The sequence below is a fragment of the Rattus norvegicus genome, chromosome 7 (genome assembly GCF_021556685.1).
Source record: "Rattus norvegicus strain SHRSP/BbbUtx chromosome 7, alternate assembly SHRSP_T2T, whole genome shotgun sequence".
Lineage (NCBI taxonomy): Eukaryota > Metazoa > Chordata > Mammalia > Rodentia > Muridae > Rattus > Rattus norvegicus.
The window spans coordinates 116,007,217-116,027,156 of record NC_141540.1 but is presented as its reverse complement, the minus strand read 5'-3'; the positions used below and the strand labels follow the sequence as shown (position 1 = coordinate 116,027,156).

Below are 19,940 nucleotides of genomic sequence, written 5' to 3'. Positions count from 1 at the left end.
CAAGCTGAACTACAAGGTCACTGGCCCATGAATGCCAGGATTTGAGGCCCAGGGTTCTACCTGAGGGCACTCTTTTTCCACAGCAAGAGCAATAATACAGAGTAAATAGAGGCCAAGGAAAGGCCTTCATGTGCAGGATCTTTGTCCTCAGGAAAACCTCTGAGCCTTCAGACCCTGTCTCATCAGAACTTTGCAGGTCCCCAAAGGGTTAGCCACTGTATCAACTCCAGGGGACCGAGACTACCACTACTCCAGAAGCCTTTCCACCAACTTGTCACCCTGCATGCCTAGCACTCCACATTCCTGGTTATAGCTCAGAACAAAAGCATATTTCCCCCACTAGAGAAGACTTCAGGTCCAACTGGGAAGTAGCTAAAATACCAAGAGTACAGGAAAGGAAATGTGTGTCCCCCTGCTCAAAGCCCCTTGCTTTGAACAGTGCCCCAGATTCTGCACCATCCCTAGAGATTTTCTAAGATCACCTTGTGTGTCAGATATGCACTATCCCTCACCATGCCCACTCTTCAGGTCAGGAGCCATGGAGTCCTGGCTCTCACTGTACCTCTCTCAAGGTTAGGAGTGACAAAGGGACAGTCTCATGCCACAGACGACAGACCAGACACAGAAGGCCAGCACAGACTAACAAATGTCACCAGCATGCACACATTCCAAGAAAGCCCTGTGTGCTAGACTGGCAGGCTGCTGCTGCCCTGTCCTCGTTGTTGGCCGTGTGGCCGCTCTTTAGAACAGGACACACTGAGCTCTCAGCTATCGTACCTGCCTGATGGTTGCTGGGAAGGCTTCAGAGGACAACACCCTAAGGCAGGGTGAGGGGAGCTAGGCTGGCAGCCTGGCGGTTTCCCAGACACCCTGTCGGGTCTACAGGACGCCAGGCTGACTGCTGCTGGCCACCACCTGGGAGACCGCCAGCCTGAGAGCCAGAGTTGCCCAGGACCTCTGCTGTGGCACCAATTAGCTTAGTCTCCCAGGGGCAGGGGAGGAGTGGCTGCCGCCTTACCCAGATGAGGGTCATCAGGGCCAGACTCTCCAGTTCCAGGCTGTGGAAATCAGAGAAGGTACCTGTGTGGGCCCAGAGAACCAGCCAGCCAGCCGGCCAGGCTTGGCATGGAAAGAGGGCAGAACTAGCCTCTGTTAGCTGCCCAGACTACCATATGGGCCCGCCTCTGCCTGCCTACCTCTCTAGTCAAGTGCCACGTGTGTTAGGAGTATCGTGGGCACCCCACGTGCAGCCCAGGGACAAGTCCTCTCTTCACCTCCCTCCCCAGCTTCCGCTCTGCTCTGAGGCACCTGTGTGTTTCATCTTCCTTTCTCCATCACAAGCCTCAGGTCAGCTTTGTAGACTCTAAAAGGAAGCTGTGCGGGTGCAGCTGACCACACAGCAAGATGGCAGCGGGGCCTAGATTCCAGCTTCTCTCTACTGCTGCCCCCAACTGTCCCCATCTGAACCCTGGCTGAAAGTAGATCTGATCAGGCCCTTTCAGCAACCCAGAATCCAGACGGGCTGCAAGCCAGGAGGAGAGCTCAGTCCGAGAAGCCATGGAGCTACCCCCAAAGCCCTGGGCCACAGTTATTTCAGCAAAAGTGTAGAGGTTGCCCTAGTTGGTGGACTCTTGTACTTTTGACGCCCTACCTGTTGAAGGTGGGGGAAAGCCCCTATTTCCCCTTCCATAAAATTTTGGTTCCTAACATCTGGAAGTTCTTCCCCAAGCCTGACTGAAAGCCACTCTACTGCACGAATCTCGACTCTCAATTGCAGCACACGCAGGTGCCCCTTTCTTGCTTGCTTGCTTGCTACGCCCACAGCAGAAGCTGTTGTCACCTGTCGTCTGAGCCTCAGAAACGTGATCTGGGTCATCCAGCCAGGTCCCTATCCTGGACCAGGACTAAGGAATCTGGGCCAGTCATACCTGCCCACCCCACCCCCCAAGTCATGGCAACAGATCTAGAACTGGGGAAGGAGCTGGGCCAGTGACCCCTTTCTGGACACAGAATAGAGAGGGATCATAACGAGGAACTCCCCTCCTGTGTAGGTGGAGGCCTGCCACCCTCAGACGGGTACCTGGATGGATCTAGATAACGCCCATCTCTCTATATGCCACGAGTGACCTTTCTTCATCACGGAAATTCTATTTGCCTCCTGCCGTGACCTCCAGTGATATCACCACACTTGGCCCTGGACGCCATTCTCTGTCCCGTCACTCCACGTCTAATGACCCCCTGGCCTGATTCAACTTCCTCTACCCCAAGCACAGGTCCTGACAAATCACAGTCATCCCCTGCCGAGCAGGCATATCTGCAGGGTAGGGTATCCAGTACAGACCCCAGGAAAGTAAGGCAAAAAGGAAGGATAAAGGCCCAGTAAGGCTCCGTGGATACCACTCGCTCACTCTGTCCATGGGAAACGTGTCCATTCCCTGCCTCCCCAGCGTCTGCACCTGCTGTTCACCTGTCCTAGCAGCCTCTGTCAGGGTGGTTGTCTCCTGTTGGCCTGGTGATCCAAAGGGAACCTGCTGGGATCGACCACCACCTGACTTCTACAGCCACAACTCCCACTGTAGCCCCCGAGCCAGTGTATCCCTTACTGCATTTAACCCTCAACTCCAAGGGCAGAGTCACAACCCTATCCCCAGGTCCCAGGGACAGTGGTACAAGAACGATATTCACTACCGGTTGATTGCCCAGCATCTCCCTGCAGGCACCTCAAGTAGCGTCCAAAAGAGGTGGACCCAACAAAATTGGAACACCCTGAGGGGACATCCCTGCAGCTGGCCACAAACTCAGCTTCTGGTCCTGCTCTCCTAATACTCGCCAGCCCAGGAGAAGGAGTGAACAGAGATTCCTGACCCTATCCAACTCAGAGCTCAGCTGCCTGTTAGGCAGTGGGTACGCAGTAACCTGTACTTGTTCAGAGAACGATAGATTCTTCAGGGCCTATGTGTTCGAGGAAATTGAGGGGACAGTATGCAGAGAGTGCATGGAGACCACCACCCACTGAGCAAGGGCCCTACTGCATCGTGATGCCTCCCGCCAGCCCACGAGCAGGTGCTATTATAGGACTGTGCCTGTCGGGGTCCCCTTGGATCTGATGGGCTAATTCACACCCCAGTATGAATGACTCATAGGGTGTCCACCCACAGGGTATAAAACAGCCAGGAGTGGGCACGGTGCACCTCAGCGGGGGATCTTAGGCTCTGGGCAGGGGTTGGGACTGAAGCCTCTGCAGTTGAGGGGGTTCTCAACTGGGCCTTTGAGAACCCCCATGAGCCAGCTCCCATCTGTACCCCAGAAATCAGCTCCCCTGATCCATCTCTGTCCCGGTTCCCAGACGATTTAGTCACACCTCCTCTGTCAGGTGTGCCCATTTCCCAGAGACATCTACCGACTTCTCTCTCCGCATCAAGATGGCTGCTGCTGCCTCCGAAAGGCTCACTCAGATGCTCGAGCTCTGTCTTTTCTTCCTGTCACCTATGTTCTGGACCACTATGCCCAGCCTTGGCGTCAGTCCATCCCCCTGCTGAGTTGGCACCCCTCCTGTGCTGTTTCTGAGACTCTAGTCCTGGTCTGGCTTTCAGAGATCCAAACACTTGAAGTCTGGTGCCCTCGACTAAAGATAGGTGGCCATCTGAGCCCTTCTGTGCACCTCAGATCTGTGCAGGGCCTTTGGGGCTTCTCCTGTTCCCCCGGACCCTGACACCAGTCTCTTCGTCTCTCCTACCTGGCGCCAGACACTACCCTGGGGCTTCTAGTCTCAGAATGTCCCCCTCTATGCTTAGTGGCTCCTCTCGGGTTACCCAGGCAGGGCACATAGGTCATGGTTGTCTGTAGGACTAAGTGGGGAACCTGCTAACAGTGGACAATGACCTACCCTGGAGAACAGGGTCCTGCTGACTGTACCTGGTTCAGAAAGGTGCTTGATACCCAAACTGAGCCCCTGTCTCTCTCCTAGGTTCCTGTCTATGACTCCTACAGACACACATACTGGCCTGTCACAGTCCTGCCAGTCAAGGGGCTACTGTCCAGACGACACAGCCCTCAAACCCTATCGTTTCAATGATAGCTGAGCTAGCCCTGGCTGAGCACTGAGCATTCCTGGTATTGCCCTAGGTCAAGATGATCTACACCCTAATGGAGACCCTAGCCAAACTAGCCTCATCTACAAGACATCCTTCCAGACTTCCATGTGTAAACCTTCCTCCTCTACTTGCCCTATCATGTCCCCATGGTCACTTTGGCTTAACTCTTGACTTATGCCATGAAGAAGGGAGCTAATGCCCATAGGGGGCCTGTAAACCTTTCCAGCCCCAGCCCCCTCCCACAAAACCTACGCCCATCACCAAACATTGAACAACACAGGCCAATAGCATCTGCAGTCAGTATTTACCACCAGCGACATCCCCACCCCAGGATACTCGACTACCTCCACCACCTCTACCACTGTTTCCATGTACCGAAACTGTCTCTATGACTACCATGTCCTCACCACTACTCCCATGGCTACCACCACCATCACCACCACCTCCATAACCACCACTGCACCACCAACCCCCGCCCCTGCATGGTCACCTCATCTCTGATCCCACCTCCACACCCACCACCTCATCACCAGCACCATCCCACCTCCATAACCACTGTCACATCCTGGCACCACCTCCAAGGTCACTGCAGCATTACCAATGCTCCTTTCGTGGCCACTGCCAGGTTCTGAGACCTGCCCTCTCTATGGCCACTGTCATGTCAAAGCTGTTGTCATCATGGCTAACCCCACATTGCCAGCATGCCTCTTACATCAAGACCATCACCTCTGCCATCATCAGCATCACATAACCAAGACTGTCAATCACCCCCCCACACCATCACCAATGCCATCACCAAGAGAAGCATAAGTACCGCCATCATGTTATCGACACACCCCTCCACAGCGCCATCACTCCCATCCACAGCAACTATCATGATGGATGGTGGGTCACACCACCACCAGCAGCCTCAGATTCACCACCACCACCACCACCAGCCTCAGATTCACCACCATCAACAATACCACCACTACCACCACCACCACTACCACTACCACCACCACCACCAACACTACCACTACCAGCAGCAGCAGCAGCAGCAGCAGCAGCAGCAGCAGCAGCAGCACAAGCAGCAGCAGCACAAGCAGCAGCAGCAGCAGCAGCAGCAGCAGCACAGATCACAGATCCATGACGACCACCACCACCCTGTCACTAGCACCTCTCACACCACCCCATTCTCCACGCCTCCTACTCATTGCACAAGCTCCAGCAAGTACCACTCAGTCGCTCTCAACATAGACATTACCCAGCCCTCCTCCTCCCTCATCAACGCATCCTCAGGCCAGCACCAGCAGCACCTACATCAGCACAGACATTATCACCATGTCCACAAGTGCAGTCCCCACCGCACATCACCAATGCTAGGACCTTCTGCACCAGCCAAAGTTCACAGCCTGGTAACGCTACCTGGTCCAATGTGCTCTCCTTCACAGGCACTGTGAGCCCCTGCTTGCTGTGAGCATGTTACTGCCCTGCAACATCAGCCTGTCTTGAGCATGGACAATGTCCCCCAAATGCAAGAATCTTCTTCAGCTTGATGCACCCAGCACAGTGCTGGTGCATGCTCCTCCCTCTGGAGCCTCAGTGTGCTCCCTGACAGGCCAGGGTAGTGAGAACAGACAGACAGACAGCCCTCATGATTGCCTTTGACACTACCACCCTCCTTGCTACACCTCACTGTTCACCTGATCCAGAAGACCTGGTTACCTCCATCATTCTGACACTTGCAGGCGAGGGCCAGGAGCAGGCTCCCACATCACTCAAACCTCCCAGCTAACTGGAAAGGCCTTCCATGTGTCTTCCTTTCCATTTGCCCTGCAGTCTGAGAACAGGGCCCAAACCAATTCCACCTCTCCTTAAGTCTGAGGACAAAGAGCCTAGTTTCCACATCTAAAAAGAGGTACAGTGATTAGAAAAGGGACCCCCAGGCCTGGGGAGTCACTTCCCTGACCTATATGTTCTCTGCCCCATTCCCTACCCCTCTCTCCTTGGACCTCTCCTTGCAGCTCTACCATCTCCAACTGCACTCTGCTGGGCTTCTGTATACTCTATACTGTGGCCTTGGACTCCCATACCCTCCTGCCAAGGTATACTCCAGCCAGCCAGTATGTGCCGCTGGCCTATGGGATAGTACTGTGTCTGTGAGGCTTATTGGTGTCCTTTAGGATACCTTCTGACCCTCAGCACATCACCAACCATGGCAGCCATTCCATAAGTGGAGAAAACAAGGCTCAACATGACGGAAGCTTGCCCATGTAACCAGGTAGTCAGACAAAGGCCTCAGGACAGGTCCAGGCCAGGGTTCACTTGTAGTGGGTATTACGAGCCTATATGCCCCACTAGCTCAGCCTTGGGACTACCCCTCCATGTCTAGTGGAATGTTGCAGACAAAAACCCAGCAGCCTGGGGAACCTGCAGGACAAATGGATCTCTGAAGTGGCAAAGGATGATGGGAAAGCCCTTCAGCTCTGCCCCAATTCAAATCCTCCATCCACTCTGAAGCTCCTCCTTAGCCATGTTTTGAGGGAAGCAACTGCAGTCCTGCCAAGTATCAAGGTAAGGCTTCTTGTAAAAGCTCACTCTTGCAATCCCAGCTGAGGCAGAAGAATTGCCATGAGTTCCAGGCCACCTGAGTTACTGAATACTATCCTGTCTCCAAAAGGGAGCAAAGAAAAGAGAGGAGACAAAGGAGTGTGGGGTGGTGAGGAAGAAGACTAGGCAGGCAGAGGCAGCTTGGTGGGGTCCCTACAGAGTCCTGAAAGTAAGCCCCCCTCTCCCTGTCTCATCTTAGAGTTGGGAACTGAAGCCTGTGATTGCATAGCCAGTGGGGACAGAACCAAGTACTCCATAGCTGGAAAAGCTTGGATTATGGGATCCCAAAGACCTGCAGCCCTCAGGACAGGACTTGGCTGGTACCCAAGGGCATCCTGCTAGGTGTATTCACAGGTGAGCGTGGGGAGAACTGGGCTACAAGTCTTTGTCCTGTGTTCAAGGAGTAAATGATGGAGTGGATGAATGAGTAGGTGAATTACCACTCTCCCCAGGGAGAAGGTAACCTCATTAAGATTGGGCACACTCATACCCTGGACAACATCTGTTGCAAGGCCACCATGTGCCTTACAGTCAGGACCCTGTGGATAAGACCTGGTGCCTACCCCAAGGTAACACCAGAGACAGACTGCATCACTGATGGAAAGACAGGGGAGAGAAGATGGGACCCCTTAGAAAAGCAGGATCAGAGCAGTGGATGCTTCACCCCACCCCAAATTCTGGGTGGGGTGAGGGTCTTGTTCCTGGATGTGCCTTCATGACCCAATGCACCCCTTCCAGCTCTCCAACCCAGAGGCCTCTGTAGGAAGTCACCTTAAATTCACCCTCCCTGCTCCCTTTTCTTTCCTTTGCCCCAGTAGGAGCAAACACAATGAAGAATGACAGGCACAGGTGGCCCTAGCAGGTAGGCCTGTCAGTACTACCTGCCTTCTCCAAGGTGATGAACTTTTAAAGAAACAGACTCTTGATCTGGCCTGTGGTGGCACACACACTTTTAACACCAGAGCTTGGGAGGCAGAGGCAGGCAGATCTCTGTGTCTGAGGTCAGACTGGTCTATGGAGTGAATTCTATCTAGGATAGGCAGAGCTACACAAAGAAACCCTGTCTCAAACAAACAAACAAACAAACAAACAGGCAAACAAACAGAAAGAGGGGTCAGACTCCTAAGATATGCCTTTGCCGGGGTGTCCAAGAGAGGGTCCCTGAACATAGTACTGGGCTCAGTGGGAACCTTCAAGCCTAAGGCTGTGACCTGACTGACAAAGACAGTGGGGCAGGAACTTTGTGAGAGAATTGGGTGGACCTAGTGGGACTTGGCAGTTCCACCCAGGAAAGGATCAAGAGTTTGAAAAGAAAAGCCGTGAAGAGGGACAGCTCTGTCAACACCCGAGGTCAGAGCTCAGGCCTTTCTGTATTACAAGGGCCTACTTCCTGTGACATCTGGTCCCTTTTCAGGCACCTGTTTGTCCTTTGGATGCCTCTGGATCTCATCCTCCATTCAGTCATTCACCCTATACCCCTGCTGTTCTAACCTCACTCCATTCCACTCCTGATCTCCTACCTTGCCCAGCACTGACCACCATGACCTGCTCAACCATCTCACCCATGCTGCCCTGCTTCCTGATGTCCATTCCCACACACAATCAGTTCTCATCCTAGCAGGTGGTAGGAGACTGTGGGAATACACCTGTGACTGTCATTGTCCCTCTCAGTGGAGACACACAAAGCTGGAGCTCTCTGTGGATGCAGCCTGGTTAGTATATGCCAGCAAGGACTCGCCCCTCCCATCCTCCTCTTCCTTCTCACTTCTTACCCCAGACTCTCAGAATCACTGGCGATGCTTCTCTAGGTGGGTAAAGACAGCTCTTGAATCCAGTTGCCAACCTAGAGTTCAAGACCCAGATCCAGTGACATAGATGACAGACATTACATAAGGATAGGGTTACATCAGAGGCTCTGAACAGATGTTTAAGGCACTTAGACAGAGACCTCCAGTGTGCACACTACCAGAGTCCTTGCAGGTATGTGGATATTCCTAGAGGAAAGGGAAGAGGGTCTACATTGTAGGTGAGAGCCTCTGGCTTGTTCCCTACAAGAATGTGTCACACTATCAACTGTCATGTGTGGCTGGAAAAGAAGGTGATCCTCGAAACATGTGTCATATATGGAATGAGTGTCAACAGACATTAACGGTTCCAACAGAGACAAGGGGCAGGGCTCACCCTAGGGCCAAGATCAGGGTTCAGTGTGTGACCAGGGGCAGAGCTCAGTGTGTGACCAGGAAGAGAGCTCAGTGTAGGACCAGGGGCAGAGCTCAGTGTGTGACCAGGAACAGAGCTCAGTGTAGGACCAGGGGCAGAGTTCAGTGTGTGACCAGGGGCAGAGCCCAGTGTGTGACCAGGAACAGAGCTAGTGTAGGACCAGGGTCAGAGCTCAGTGTAGGACCAGGGTCAGAGCTCAGTGTAGGACCAGGGTCAGAGCTCAGTGTAGGACCAGGGTCAGAGCTCAGTGTGTGACCAGGAACAGAGCTCAGTGTAGGACCAGGGTCAGAGCTCAGTGTGTGACCAGGAACAGAGCTCAGTGTATGATGAGAATTAGCATTTAGTGTGTGAGCTAGATCAAGACTGTGTGTATGAGCAGGATCTAGGTTCAGTATGCACAGAGTTAGGAATATAAATGTGTGACTCAGGTCAGGGCTCAGTGTGTAACCAAGATCAGGGCTCAGTTTGTGATGAGAATCAGCATTTAGTGTCTGAACAGGAGCGTGGTGTGTGACTAGTGTTAACACTTAACCTATGATAAGCGTTTGACCAGAACTAGGGCTCAATGTCTCAGTGAGGGTCAGCACTCAGGTATGACTAGTGCCTGGTCTCAGCCCACTTTCAGTTGGGGATCTGGACTCTACCCTAGATTAGGATGGTTTGGTTATGGGTCACAAGTACAGTACAAAAAGGTCACCCTCTATCAGGTGGCAGTCACAGAAGGCTGTCCTCTCCCCCTAGTGGCCAGGCCGTTCCTTGGCCCCTAGGCCTATTCTCAGCCAAGCACAGGCAAGCACAGGCCATACCAGGCATGTCAGGCACACTGAGGAAAGTAGGCCGTTGCTCTGCCCCCTTCAGGCCAATAGGAAAACGCTCACATTCACAAGTCATAGTAGAAGTAATGACTACAAGCTGTGGACCAAGGAGCCACTCAGCAAAGGGGAGAAGGGTAGATAGGACTCAGAGAAGTTACAAAAGCCAGCCTGTCCACCATCCAGTCCTCCTCTAGCCTCAGCTCAACAGTTCTAGATGCCTGTTCTGAGCATTCTCCTTAATCACCACTGGCCTTCTGGCTGGCTGTAGCCTCTGGAGTCCTTGTAATTGTAAATGGGGATGGAAGAGTAATCCCAGGTTGGACTTGGGTCTCTGCCTAGAAGTGGGCCACTCAACTGAATTGGTACCATTCTGTTCTCCTGGGGTCCGACCTTCCATGCTCCAGTTCTCTAGGGCTGGGGCAGAAGAGTAAGACTGAGGTCATTACCACAGTTGTAAAAATAAGTCAGGTAGAGGTCACACTAACTTACAACATCTGAAGGCTCACCGGAGTCCTTGAGCTGCCCTGATTCTACCCAATATCAGGCAGCTGACAGCTCCAAGGATAGGATCCTCAACTCATGAGGTGCCTGGTGGGCTATAACCTGGTGAGGGAGAGTGTCCTTGACTTATCTGATGGGCTGTCCCCACCAGGAGGCTGGTCTTTACATTACTAGAGGAGGGCTCTGCAAGGTGCCAGTATGGACTAAGAGGGTGAACAGGTTGATTGCCCCTCAGACACCCACTGCACAGAGTTTGCCAGAACCCTGTGTAGAGATCAGCCTCCCCCACAACATACATACACACAGAGGCCACAGTGACCCTGCTTGGAAATGTGCCACACAACCTGTTACAGAGTCTCTGACCTCCTGTTGGTGTAGGACAGGACCTGACATTCATTTGGATCTACTTTTCTACTGTGCACTGCCCCTCATTCCTGGGATGCAGAGGTGACTGGGACCTCAGTGGTCCCAGTCACCAGAAGATGGGTGGGGATAACTAGTCCCACATGATAGCTCACTGTTGGCCACCATCACCCCTCTATCCTGCCTCCCGCCCATGCTTCTCCAGCCTCCCTGAGCCCTCCAAGCCTTCCTGCTGGTGCTGCGGTCATACCTCTCTTAGAGTCTTTGTCATCTCCCAAGCCAGTCACTTGAGAGACCTTCCCAGATGCCTAGATCACACCCATAACTACATAACCTGCAGCGCCTAGGCTTGCTACACACACTGCCCATGCCTGGGACCACTTGAGTTCCCACGCCACCCATCCTGGGAAAGGGAACAAGATCTCTGTTCTTTACTTCCAACCAGACCATCCTAAACACATGCCAAGGCCCATAGGCACAGCCCCACCTCCAGTCCTCCCTCAACCCTTCAACCCAAGCAAGCTCCTGGCTTCCATGAACTCTATGTCAGCCTGCCAAATACTTTCTCCCTCAGGAGGTCCCTCCACACCTCCCCTTCATTCCACCTGGGCCTCTTATTCCAGCCAGGAGGCCCCACTCATTTACAGAGTGCCCTGGAGCAGGCTGATGACCACTATGCACTTGAAAAGGCCTAAGCACAGGGCCCAGGATCACATGATGCTGCTGGGGACACCAGGAAGCCCCAACACCACTGGGTTAGCTGGAGTCTCAGGGTCCTCAACCCTGAAGCTGTCTTAGTCCACACAGCCACATTCCTGACTCTCAGTGCTTGACACTTGCACCAAACCCGACACCAAGACAGAATAGCCTGAGTGCCCCACTTCAGCACCTAGCTAGGGCACATCTCTCTGGCCCTCCTTCCTGGAGTCATGGACTTCCCAAGGAGAATAAGAAGGGCAGGCCAATAGGTTCTGAAGTCAGACCTGAGCAGGAAGAAAGGGAGGACCATGCAGATGTACTAGTGGCCAGAGGTCCAGGGAATGGTGGCTCCACCACCTTAAACCTGCCCCCCACTACCCAAGCATGCTGCAAGCTCCTCCCACCACCCACCATCCTAGAGTCCCAGGGCTACTAAGTCCAAAAGAACTTACCCATCTGTCTCATCCCACAGGATACAAGTCTGGTTGGTGGTGCCCTAGGAGATAAAGAAGGGAGGTCAGGGCCACTGCCGTATTTAGCCCCAACCTGGGTCACTGAATCCACTCACAGAGGCACTACACACACGCCTGGTGACATTCCCCCAAAAGACTGCGTTGTATAAGAGGGAAAACCCCTATAGTTCAGAGCAGAGAGGAGTGCTTGTGTCACTTAGGCCTGGCTTGACCCTCTCTCTCCAGTGCCCAACACATGACTTCGGTTCCTATCCAGACCTCATGATAGGGCTGGGCTAAAGGATAAAGCCATGTCTTATGGGGAAGTGGTAGAGTTGCCTAAGGGAGTGGGGGAGGAGGGGGAAGCTGCCCTGTCGCTGTGCTTGGTCCTGGAAGCAGGAGGATCTGAAGAGCAGTGCAGGACACCATCACTGTGAGGGCTACTTGGCTGAGCCCTGGAGAGATGGGAGAAACCACAGTGGGGTCAGTACTATGCTCACAGTGGCTATGTGCCCTGAAGACTCTCGGGAATCACTTGTCCCTGTTTGATAAAGGCACAGAGAAGGTAAACAATCCCCACCAAGGTCACAAAGGACAAAGGGACAGGTTTGAGTTCTTCCTGAGACTCCCCACACCCCTGGTCTGAGGACTAGGACCTGGTACTGCCACATCCCGGCTGAGTAATGCAGTTGCCTTACCCCCTTGGGGTTCTTACTCAACCAAACCGGAAGCAGAGACAGTGGGATGCAGGAGCTTCAGCTCTAGTCTCTGAACAGCCATATAAGAGGACTGACAGCCACCAAGGTCTCCTCATGCCCAGCAAGGTATCCAGGCATCCCTGGAGCTGGGGGCCTGCAAGGGTCGCATGGCAGCAGTGGCCTGGAGTCCTAGGGAGCTTTGGAAGGACGCTCCTGGCACTGTCATCCCAGAGGCCCTGAATGATATAGCCTGCTGGTCAGCCCTGACTCTGGCAGAAAGTGGCGATCACATGTTCCCAGCAACCTGGGCAGGGAAGGGAGCAAATCCTAGAGGTTTGGAGACCTGGTTTGGGGTAGATGGCCTGTCATACAGCTCCCAGGATGCTGGGTCATGGGCACAGGAAGTATCAAGCAGATCCCCCTCCCCCGGGGGATCAGAGTCTGGAGTGGAGGCATTGAGCACAGGGATAGGTTAGGGGGCAGGTCAGAATGGGCTAACTCAGCATCCACACCAATCTGCTATGTGGTCCTGGGAGCTCAAAGACTCAGTTTCCTCACTTGGAATCCAGACGAGAGTCACTCTGCTAGTAACCCCAAAAGCTACTGCCTGAGAGGAGTGAACGGGGATGCACTCAGACCTGACCAAGGTACCCGGGCACCCACACACGTGGGCAGCACTCACATTGTACATGTGGGCGAACTCGATCTCCAAGGGTGTGAGGAGCGATCGAGGTGGGGGCTTCACAGTCACGGAGATGACCTTAGAGTTGAGGACAGTTGTGTTCCTGGGGACATCAAAGTGGCAAAGGCTGTCAGAGGTGTGGGGTGGCCCTGAGCCAGTCTTGTAGCCCAGCCCCAGCGTCGGGGCATGCTTTGCGCATCCCCATACCACCATGCCCAGCCTACCAGTCTCTTACTGGCCACCTGTAGGAGCTCAGGCCATCCCCTTCCCAAGTCACCCACCTCTGCAGGGCTAGGAAGCTGCCCAAGTTCCGGTAGAGCACAGTACCAACCACGAACACAGATGAATCGTCAGCTTCTGGAAGGGAGCACAGGTTACCCCAACCCTGCTACTGCCCACTATCCTGCACCTCGCCCAGTGGCCTCCATTGTCTCATCTATACAGTCATGTCCAAGGTCCTGACAGGAGAAGGTATGTCCCACCACAGATGAGGAGGGCAGCTGGGATCCGGAGCAACCGCCTGGACCTATATGGGGAGAGGGAACTCGCTCATCTCCTCAAGTGACCGCACAAGAGATATGGGGACCTGGGAACCTGCGTCCTTGTTGTTGAGTGATCCACCCAAGTCCTTTCACTCTGCTTGGCCTTCTGGCTAGGAAGTTTCCCTGGGTACCCTCCCACGGAGGCAAAGGGTGCTTGTGGCAAGGAGATGGCCTCAGGAATAACAACGAATACCAGGGATATCCCGTCACTAGAGAAAATTCACGGAACCCTATACAATATCTCAAGGCGATGAGTCTCAGGCTCTAGGATCCTGGTTCTTAGCAGGCCCATCCCAATCCCAAGCCTCACCTGCCAGCCCTGTGGAAAACACACTCTTGGACACGGTGACCCTGTCCTCTGGCACCTTGGCCCAGTCTCCAGTGGCACGCCAGCCCTTCATAGGGAAACTGATGTCGGTGGCCCCACTGGCTGGAAGCTTGTGGATGCTGAGCACTGAGGCAGGGTAGGGGCAACACAAACACAGCATCACCGACCTGGAAGTCAGCTGGGACGAGGCATTAGGCTTTGGGGCAAGGCAGTGGAACACGTTTCCCGAGGCTAAGAGTGGGCCGGGCCCACATGGCCAGGTTTCTGTCAGGTATGAGCACTAAGCCTGTAGACCCTAACTACCATACTCACTAGTTCCTCCACAGTCTCCCGCTCCCACATGAGTAAAATCCCCAGAGTCTAAAGATGGCCGATGGGGACTGTACGAGACAGCAGGCCAGAATCCCTACAGGAAGTCTTATCTTAAAGACTGAGACCCAACCAGGTCCTGTTTAGACTGGTGAGTACTGAGAATCAAGCTCAGTCACTATGGCCAGGTGTCTTCTGTGGGCACAGAAAGATCTACAGGAGCTAGGCACTCATCTCTGGGTCATAGGTCATACTCTGTATGGGAACATCAAACCCGTCCCCCCTTTGCTGCCACCAGTGACGGCCTCCATTCTGTGTGCACACCCAGAGGGGTCTACTGCCCACATATCCTCAGCACCTGTATGGCCCTGCATGCAGACTCAGACATGTGCCAAATGAGATAGAGCACTCATTTCACTGGGGAGCGCTCAGCACCAAGGGCCAGCCAAGTGCTGGCATTCAGAGGAAGGCTTGTCTGTCCCCATGGCCTCTGGACGGCAGATACTTTATGGAACACTGTGAGAGAATCCTTGGGCTCCCAATGCCTCAGAGTCCCAGGAGGGCAGGGCCAGGTGGGGAGGCTGCTGAGCCTGGCCAAGCAGGGTAGGTGGCACAGAGGAAAGGTGGACAGGACAAGGAGTGTACCTAGAGAATGTACCCTAGAGCTCAGCTGTTCCTGCTCTTCAGTAAAGTTACAAGTAACCCCAGGCTATGTCAGTGGTTAAAGGGTAGAGTGTATGCCTACAGTGGGTTACAGGGCATGAAAGGGAGCTAGGAAAGCCACCTCTCTTATATTTTTGGTTGTGAACCTAGCCTTTAACAGCTTAGCCACTCTCCAGCCTGAAAGCCACCTCTCTTACAAGGGCCCTCCCTCTGTCTCCCAGTCCTGTCCCCCTTGGCCTTTGATCACTACTCTAGTGTGTGTGTGCTAGAATAAGATGTGTGGCAAACAGGGACATCCTCTAGGACGTCTTGCTAAGGTTGGTGCTAGGCTGGAGCCTGGTCTTGTGTGAACTGGGAGGGCTCCAAAGACTAGTTCCCCTGGCAGAGGTTTCCTGGGCTAGGATGCAGAAGAGTAACATCCTACCTGACTACTCTGAATTCTCCCTCCACACCTGCTGCCCCTCTCTCACGGAGACCTCCCACGCAAATAGAGAGACCCTATGCCCGAAGCTCGGTTACCTCGAATACACTCCCCAACCCCTACCTTTCTTGAAAGAGGAAGAGGAGGTTGGAGATCAACTCATCAGAAACCTTGGGGGACAGGAAAAAAAGAGGGACATATCCCAGGGACAGGGGAAAAAAGTGGCAGAGAGCACAGGGTGAGATCAGATCAGACTGTGGTAGCGACCCCCTGAAATATGGCCCTGTCGGTGGAAGGCAGGGAGGCCCAGAGGCAGGAGCATGGGACTCCTAGGTCCTGTGACGGGGAGCAGAATCAGGGGTTCAGACATTTTAGAGATATGCCTGGGGTGGCATGTCAGGGCTTCTCTGGAACTGGGATAACAGGCTCAGATGGACACTGGGGGCTTTGGGCCCACTTGGCTTTCAGGCCTTGAAAAGATGAGGCCACAGGCATTTTGCTTGTAAAGGCATGGCACTAAAGGCCATGGAGCCTGGAGTCTTGGCTGGGGGGGGGGGGGTGGCATCTTAGCAAGAGGCCTAGAGGGGGAAGGGGACATAGTTAGCCTGTGGTACATAGTCTGACCTGGTGGAGGTAGAGGGGAGAAGGAGGGCAGAGACAGGTATCAGGTCCAAGGCCACAAAACATCAGTCTCATGCTGGAAGAGGTGGGGACACAGCCAGTGCTGGGGAGACTCAGAGTGGGAGGCTGGAGTCCCATTCTTAGGGACGAAGAGGTGGAGCCTAGGTTGAGGAACATCTCAAGCACTAATGTATACTTATGAGGACAGCCACCAGTTACCCTCGGATCTGCTGCCCAGTCTACTCCACTCTTATGATACAGGAAGGAGAAAACAGCAACCAGGCAAACACCAGTCTCCTGTCCTACTGCACCTAGGCTTTGTAGAACCCGAGGGCAGAGAAACAGCAGCTGCAGAGGTGGCTCTGGGGTAATAGGATGAAGAGAGCTTCAACCTCAGGGGTGGCTGGATTCCTGAGTGTGTCCCTGGCATTCAGAGATCTCCAAGTCCTTGCCTAAGTCTGAGGTCCCAAAGGCTCCTGGTATCAACCCCCCAGACCTAAGCCCCAGGCTACCATGTGGCTGCAGAAGGGTGTGGTGATTTCTTATCTTATAGATGAGGAAAAAAAAAAGAGTCACAGGACCAGGGCATGGAGGGGCTTACCCAGATTGTCTGTCACCTGGTAGGCATCCCTCAAATCCTTCATGCGGAAGCCGATGACATCCACAAAGTCTTCCACCAGTCGAAAGAGCTCCTTGGCGTTGGGGCCCATCTGAGATAGAGAGAAGCAGGGAAGCTCAAGTTGGGGGAGATGCTTGTGGCCCCACCCCTGCCTCCTTCCCTTCTCTGCTACCTCTTTTTCTGGGCCCTGTGGGTCATTCCCTTGCATAGCAGGGTAGCAGGCTCCTGGCCTCTAAGTCATTTTATAGACAAGGTCAGAGAAGCTGCTGAGCGTATCACAGGGGTCCCTAAGCTGGAGTGAGGGAAAGTGTTCCAAATACTCCCCGTGAGGGTTACTGCCCCGGGGTTAGTGTGATAGCAGGCTTGTGGTCAGCTGGAATACAACTGTAGACCAGATGGGGAGGACTCCCCATCCCCATCCTCTCCCCCCACCCAGGACACACCTAGTGTTCTTAACACAGTTCCTGTTCTTCTCATCCCCTCCCCCACCTCTCCAGCCCCAGGGAAAAGCCACAGCACTTCCACAGATGGGTAGAGAAACAAAAGCCACAAGGTTAAGGGGTGATTTCAAGGTCGTGCAACCCACTGGGAGCAGTGTGGAGACTCATACAGAAGACCCAACAAGGCCCCAACATGGCTGGCCTGAGGTGTAGAAGGCCTAGAGCTGCCTGCTGCTATCCTTGTCCCGTGGCTAGCACTGAGGGCGCCAGGCCTCCACACATACCAGCTGTGCCTCCTCCCACTTGTCCCGGTTCTCCTCCGCCAGCAGGTTGCTGATGATCTGGACAAAGTTCTGGAAATAAGAAGAACCAGAGAAATGGGGCAAGGCATCAGTGCATGAGGAAGATCACAGCTCAGCCTATGACTAGGGTGAGGGCTCCGTTTATACTACTAGAACCAGGGCTCAACAATTGACCCAGATCAGGACTCAGTCAGTGACTGGGATCAAGGCTATGTATGACCAGGATCAGAGGACAGAGTGTAGCCAGAATTAGATCAAGGCTCAGTATGTGATTAAGGTGAGGGCATATATGGGACCAAGGCCAGGGCTCAGTGTGTGAGCAGATTCCAGGATGATTGATTTAATCTATGGCTATTATGACAAGAGTCAGAGCTTAGCCTTTGACCAAGGACAGGACCTGGTTTATCATTAAGGTCAGAGTTTGTGACCAGGATATGATCTGGAACAGAAATCATCCTATGACCAGGCCAGGATTCAGTATGTAACCATGTTTAAGACTCATTACTATGGTGTGGTCACAGCCCAGCCCACACTCAGCATTGAAGACCTCATCTCTGCCTGGGCTCTGGGTTGGTTCCTTTGACAGTTCCCCAAGTGTCCCCCGCTGGAGCTGTCCCCACCTGCACATCCCCGGGTGTGGGGCTATAGTAAGCCCTGCGGAAGATCTCTGTCATGTTCCTCAGGACATCGATGGTGGAGAGCAGGTCGCCGCTGTAGCTGGTGCCATCCTGTGAGATCTCCAGCAGTGTCTGGATGACCTCTGAGACCCCCTCCCCTGGCAGCCCCCGCTGCGCCTTCGCCAGGTGCTCTCGGGTCTGGGGAAATGGAAGGGATTGGGTGCTGGCACCGCTGCGGGTCACAGCCAGGTCAGGGCCAGGGACCTCCGCTGCCTGAAGGTCCCTGCAGCCCCCAACCTCATGTCCAAGGAGTGGGAATGGTGTCCCGAAGCCCCTGGGTCAACCTCACCATCATCTGGATGTTCCGGTAGTCAATGGAGACACAGCGGATGTAGGTGGGTGGCTCCCAGAAGGCGATGCCCTCCTCGTCCAGCTCACAGCGGCGCAGGATAAGGCCTGGGGAGACCTTCTTTCCTCACATGATTGCTCACCAAGAAGCTCTGGGGGTCCTACCCACAACCCTCAGGCAGGAGTGCTCTATTTGGGACCCTGGGGACCTAGAAGCAGGCCATGCTGACTTTGTTCCTGTGTGTCACATAACCAGCCTTATTCTGGGTCCCTAACAAGCACCGTATCTTTAGGAACCTTGCAATGTGAGGGTGGGATCCACAGCCAAGCAGGGTCTTCTGGGGTCATCCAGAGCCATTCTTGGAGTCCCTTGAAATCTAGAGACCTAGGGACAGCTGTCCTCTAGCCCCCTTGCCATACCCCAGCACAGTCACAGGACTTCAGGGGGCTTGGGGCCAATGGACACTGGTACAGTTTTAGGGGCTACTTGGTACCAAAAATCAACACCCCAAAACACAAAGCCCCACTTTCAGATAGAAGGGACCCCAGAAGACTGTCTGAGCAGGGACAGTAGAGTAAATAAATACATGAAGACAATCACATGGGATGTTTCAAGCCCTGTTACCAGACAGGAACCATAGAGTGGCCCGATGCAGCAACCTGGGCAAATTCTTAGCAAAAATGAGGTAAATGCTATGTGATCATAGGTTAGAAGGAAGTCAGAGGAGGGCACCATGAGGAATGGGTGTTGCCTTTCTTCTGTTTCTTTGGGTTTCTAATATGCCAGCAGGAAGGTGTAGCCAAGGATGGGCACAACAAGCATGGCCTGCAATATTCAGAACCCACCATCTTCCCTGCCCCTGTGGACCAATTTACCTACTGCCCACAGCAGCCCGATGCAAAAGGTTACCTCAACTCCTCATTTTATAGAAGAGAAAACTGAAGCTCAGAGAAACCAAATCACTCCCCAAAAGGAATACAGCAAAGGAAGGCAGAGTCAGGGTTTGAACTGGGCTCCCACCCTCCCTCCCGGAGACCTCCCAAGTACCCACATTCTTTCAAAGTGAAGAAGACCAGTGCATGTGGCTGGGCAGGCCCCTTTCCCGTGGTGCCCACTCTGTTTTTCATATTCTCTGAAAGTACTTCGTCAGCCCCAGGGCTAACATGGGATTCTAACTCCTGGTGTTCAAAGGCAATGTCCTTCCTGTAGACTGCAAACCCAGGGTAGGAATCTTGGTTGCTCTCTTCCTGCTTTCCCCTCTACAGGGGCATTGGTATAAGGATAGCAGAGCTGTCTATGCTCAAAGAGACCTCTTGAGCAGAGGACCTGGCATGGGCTCTGCTCCGCATGAACTTAGGACACAATGGCTGCCAGGATGTCCTAGATACCAGAAGCAGCATGAGCTTTGGGTCCCACACAAGGTCCATGGGGACAACGTCCAAGGACAAGACAAGGCAGGGACTCTCAGACCACCACCACTCTTACCTGTGGCATTGCGGGGACACCGGACTGCAGCCACCTCTCCAGCTGGGGTCTCCTTCCAGACCACGGCCCCAAAGTTGTCCTCATCACAAATCTCATGGGGCTCTGCAACGGTCCAGACAGTGAGGTGG

The 19,940-nt window shown here is 53.8% G+C and overlaps 1 protein-coding gene across 9 annotated transcripts in view; it reads right to left on the bottom strand.

The window, feature by feature from the left end:
* The window catches only part of Adgrb1 (adhesion G protein-coupled receptor B1), a 71,977-nt gene that overhangs the window by 27,051 nt on the left and 24,986 nt on the right, over nt 1-19,940 (bottom strand). For all 9 annotated transcript variants that reach the window (NM_001170597.3, XM_087558072.1, XM_087558074.1 and 6 more), the window contains 9 exon segments: nt 11,737-11,780; nt 13,117-13,219; nt 13,398-13,473; nt 13,969-14,112; nt 16,602-16,710; nt 17,344-17,412; nt 17,982-18,176; nt 18,328-18,434; nt 19,813-19,914. In NM_001170597.3, coding sequence (NP_001164068.2) covers nt 11,737-11,780; nt 13,117-13,219; nt 13,398-13,473; nt 13,969-14,112; nt 16,602-16,710; nt 17,344-17,412; nt 17,982-18,176; nt 18,328-18,434; nt 19,813-19,914 — 949 coding nt within the window.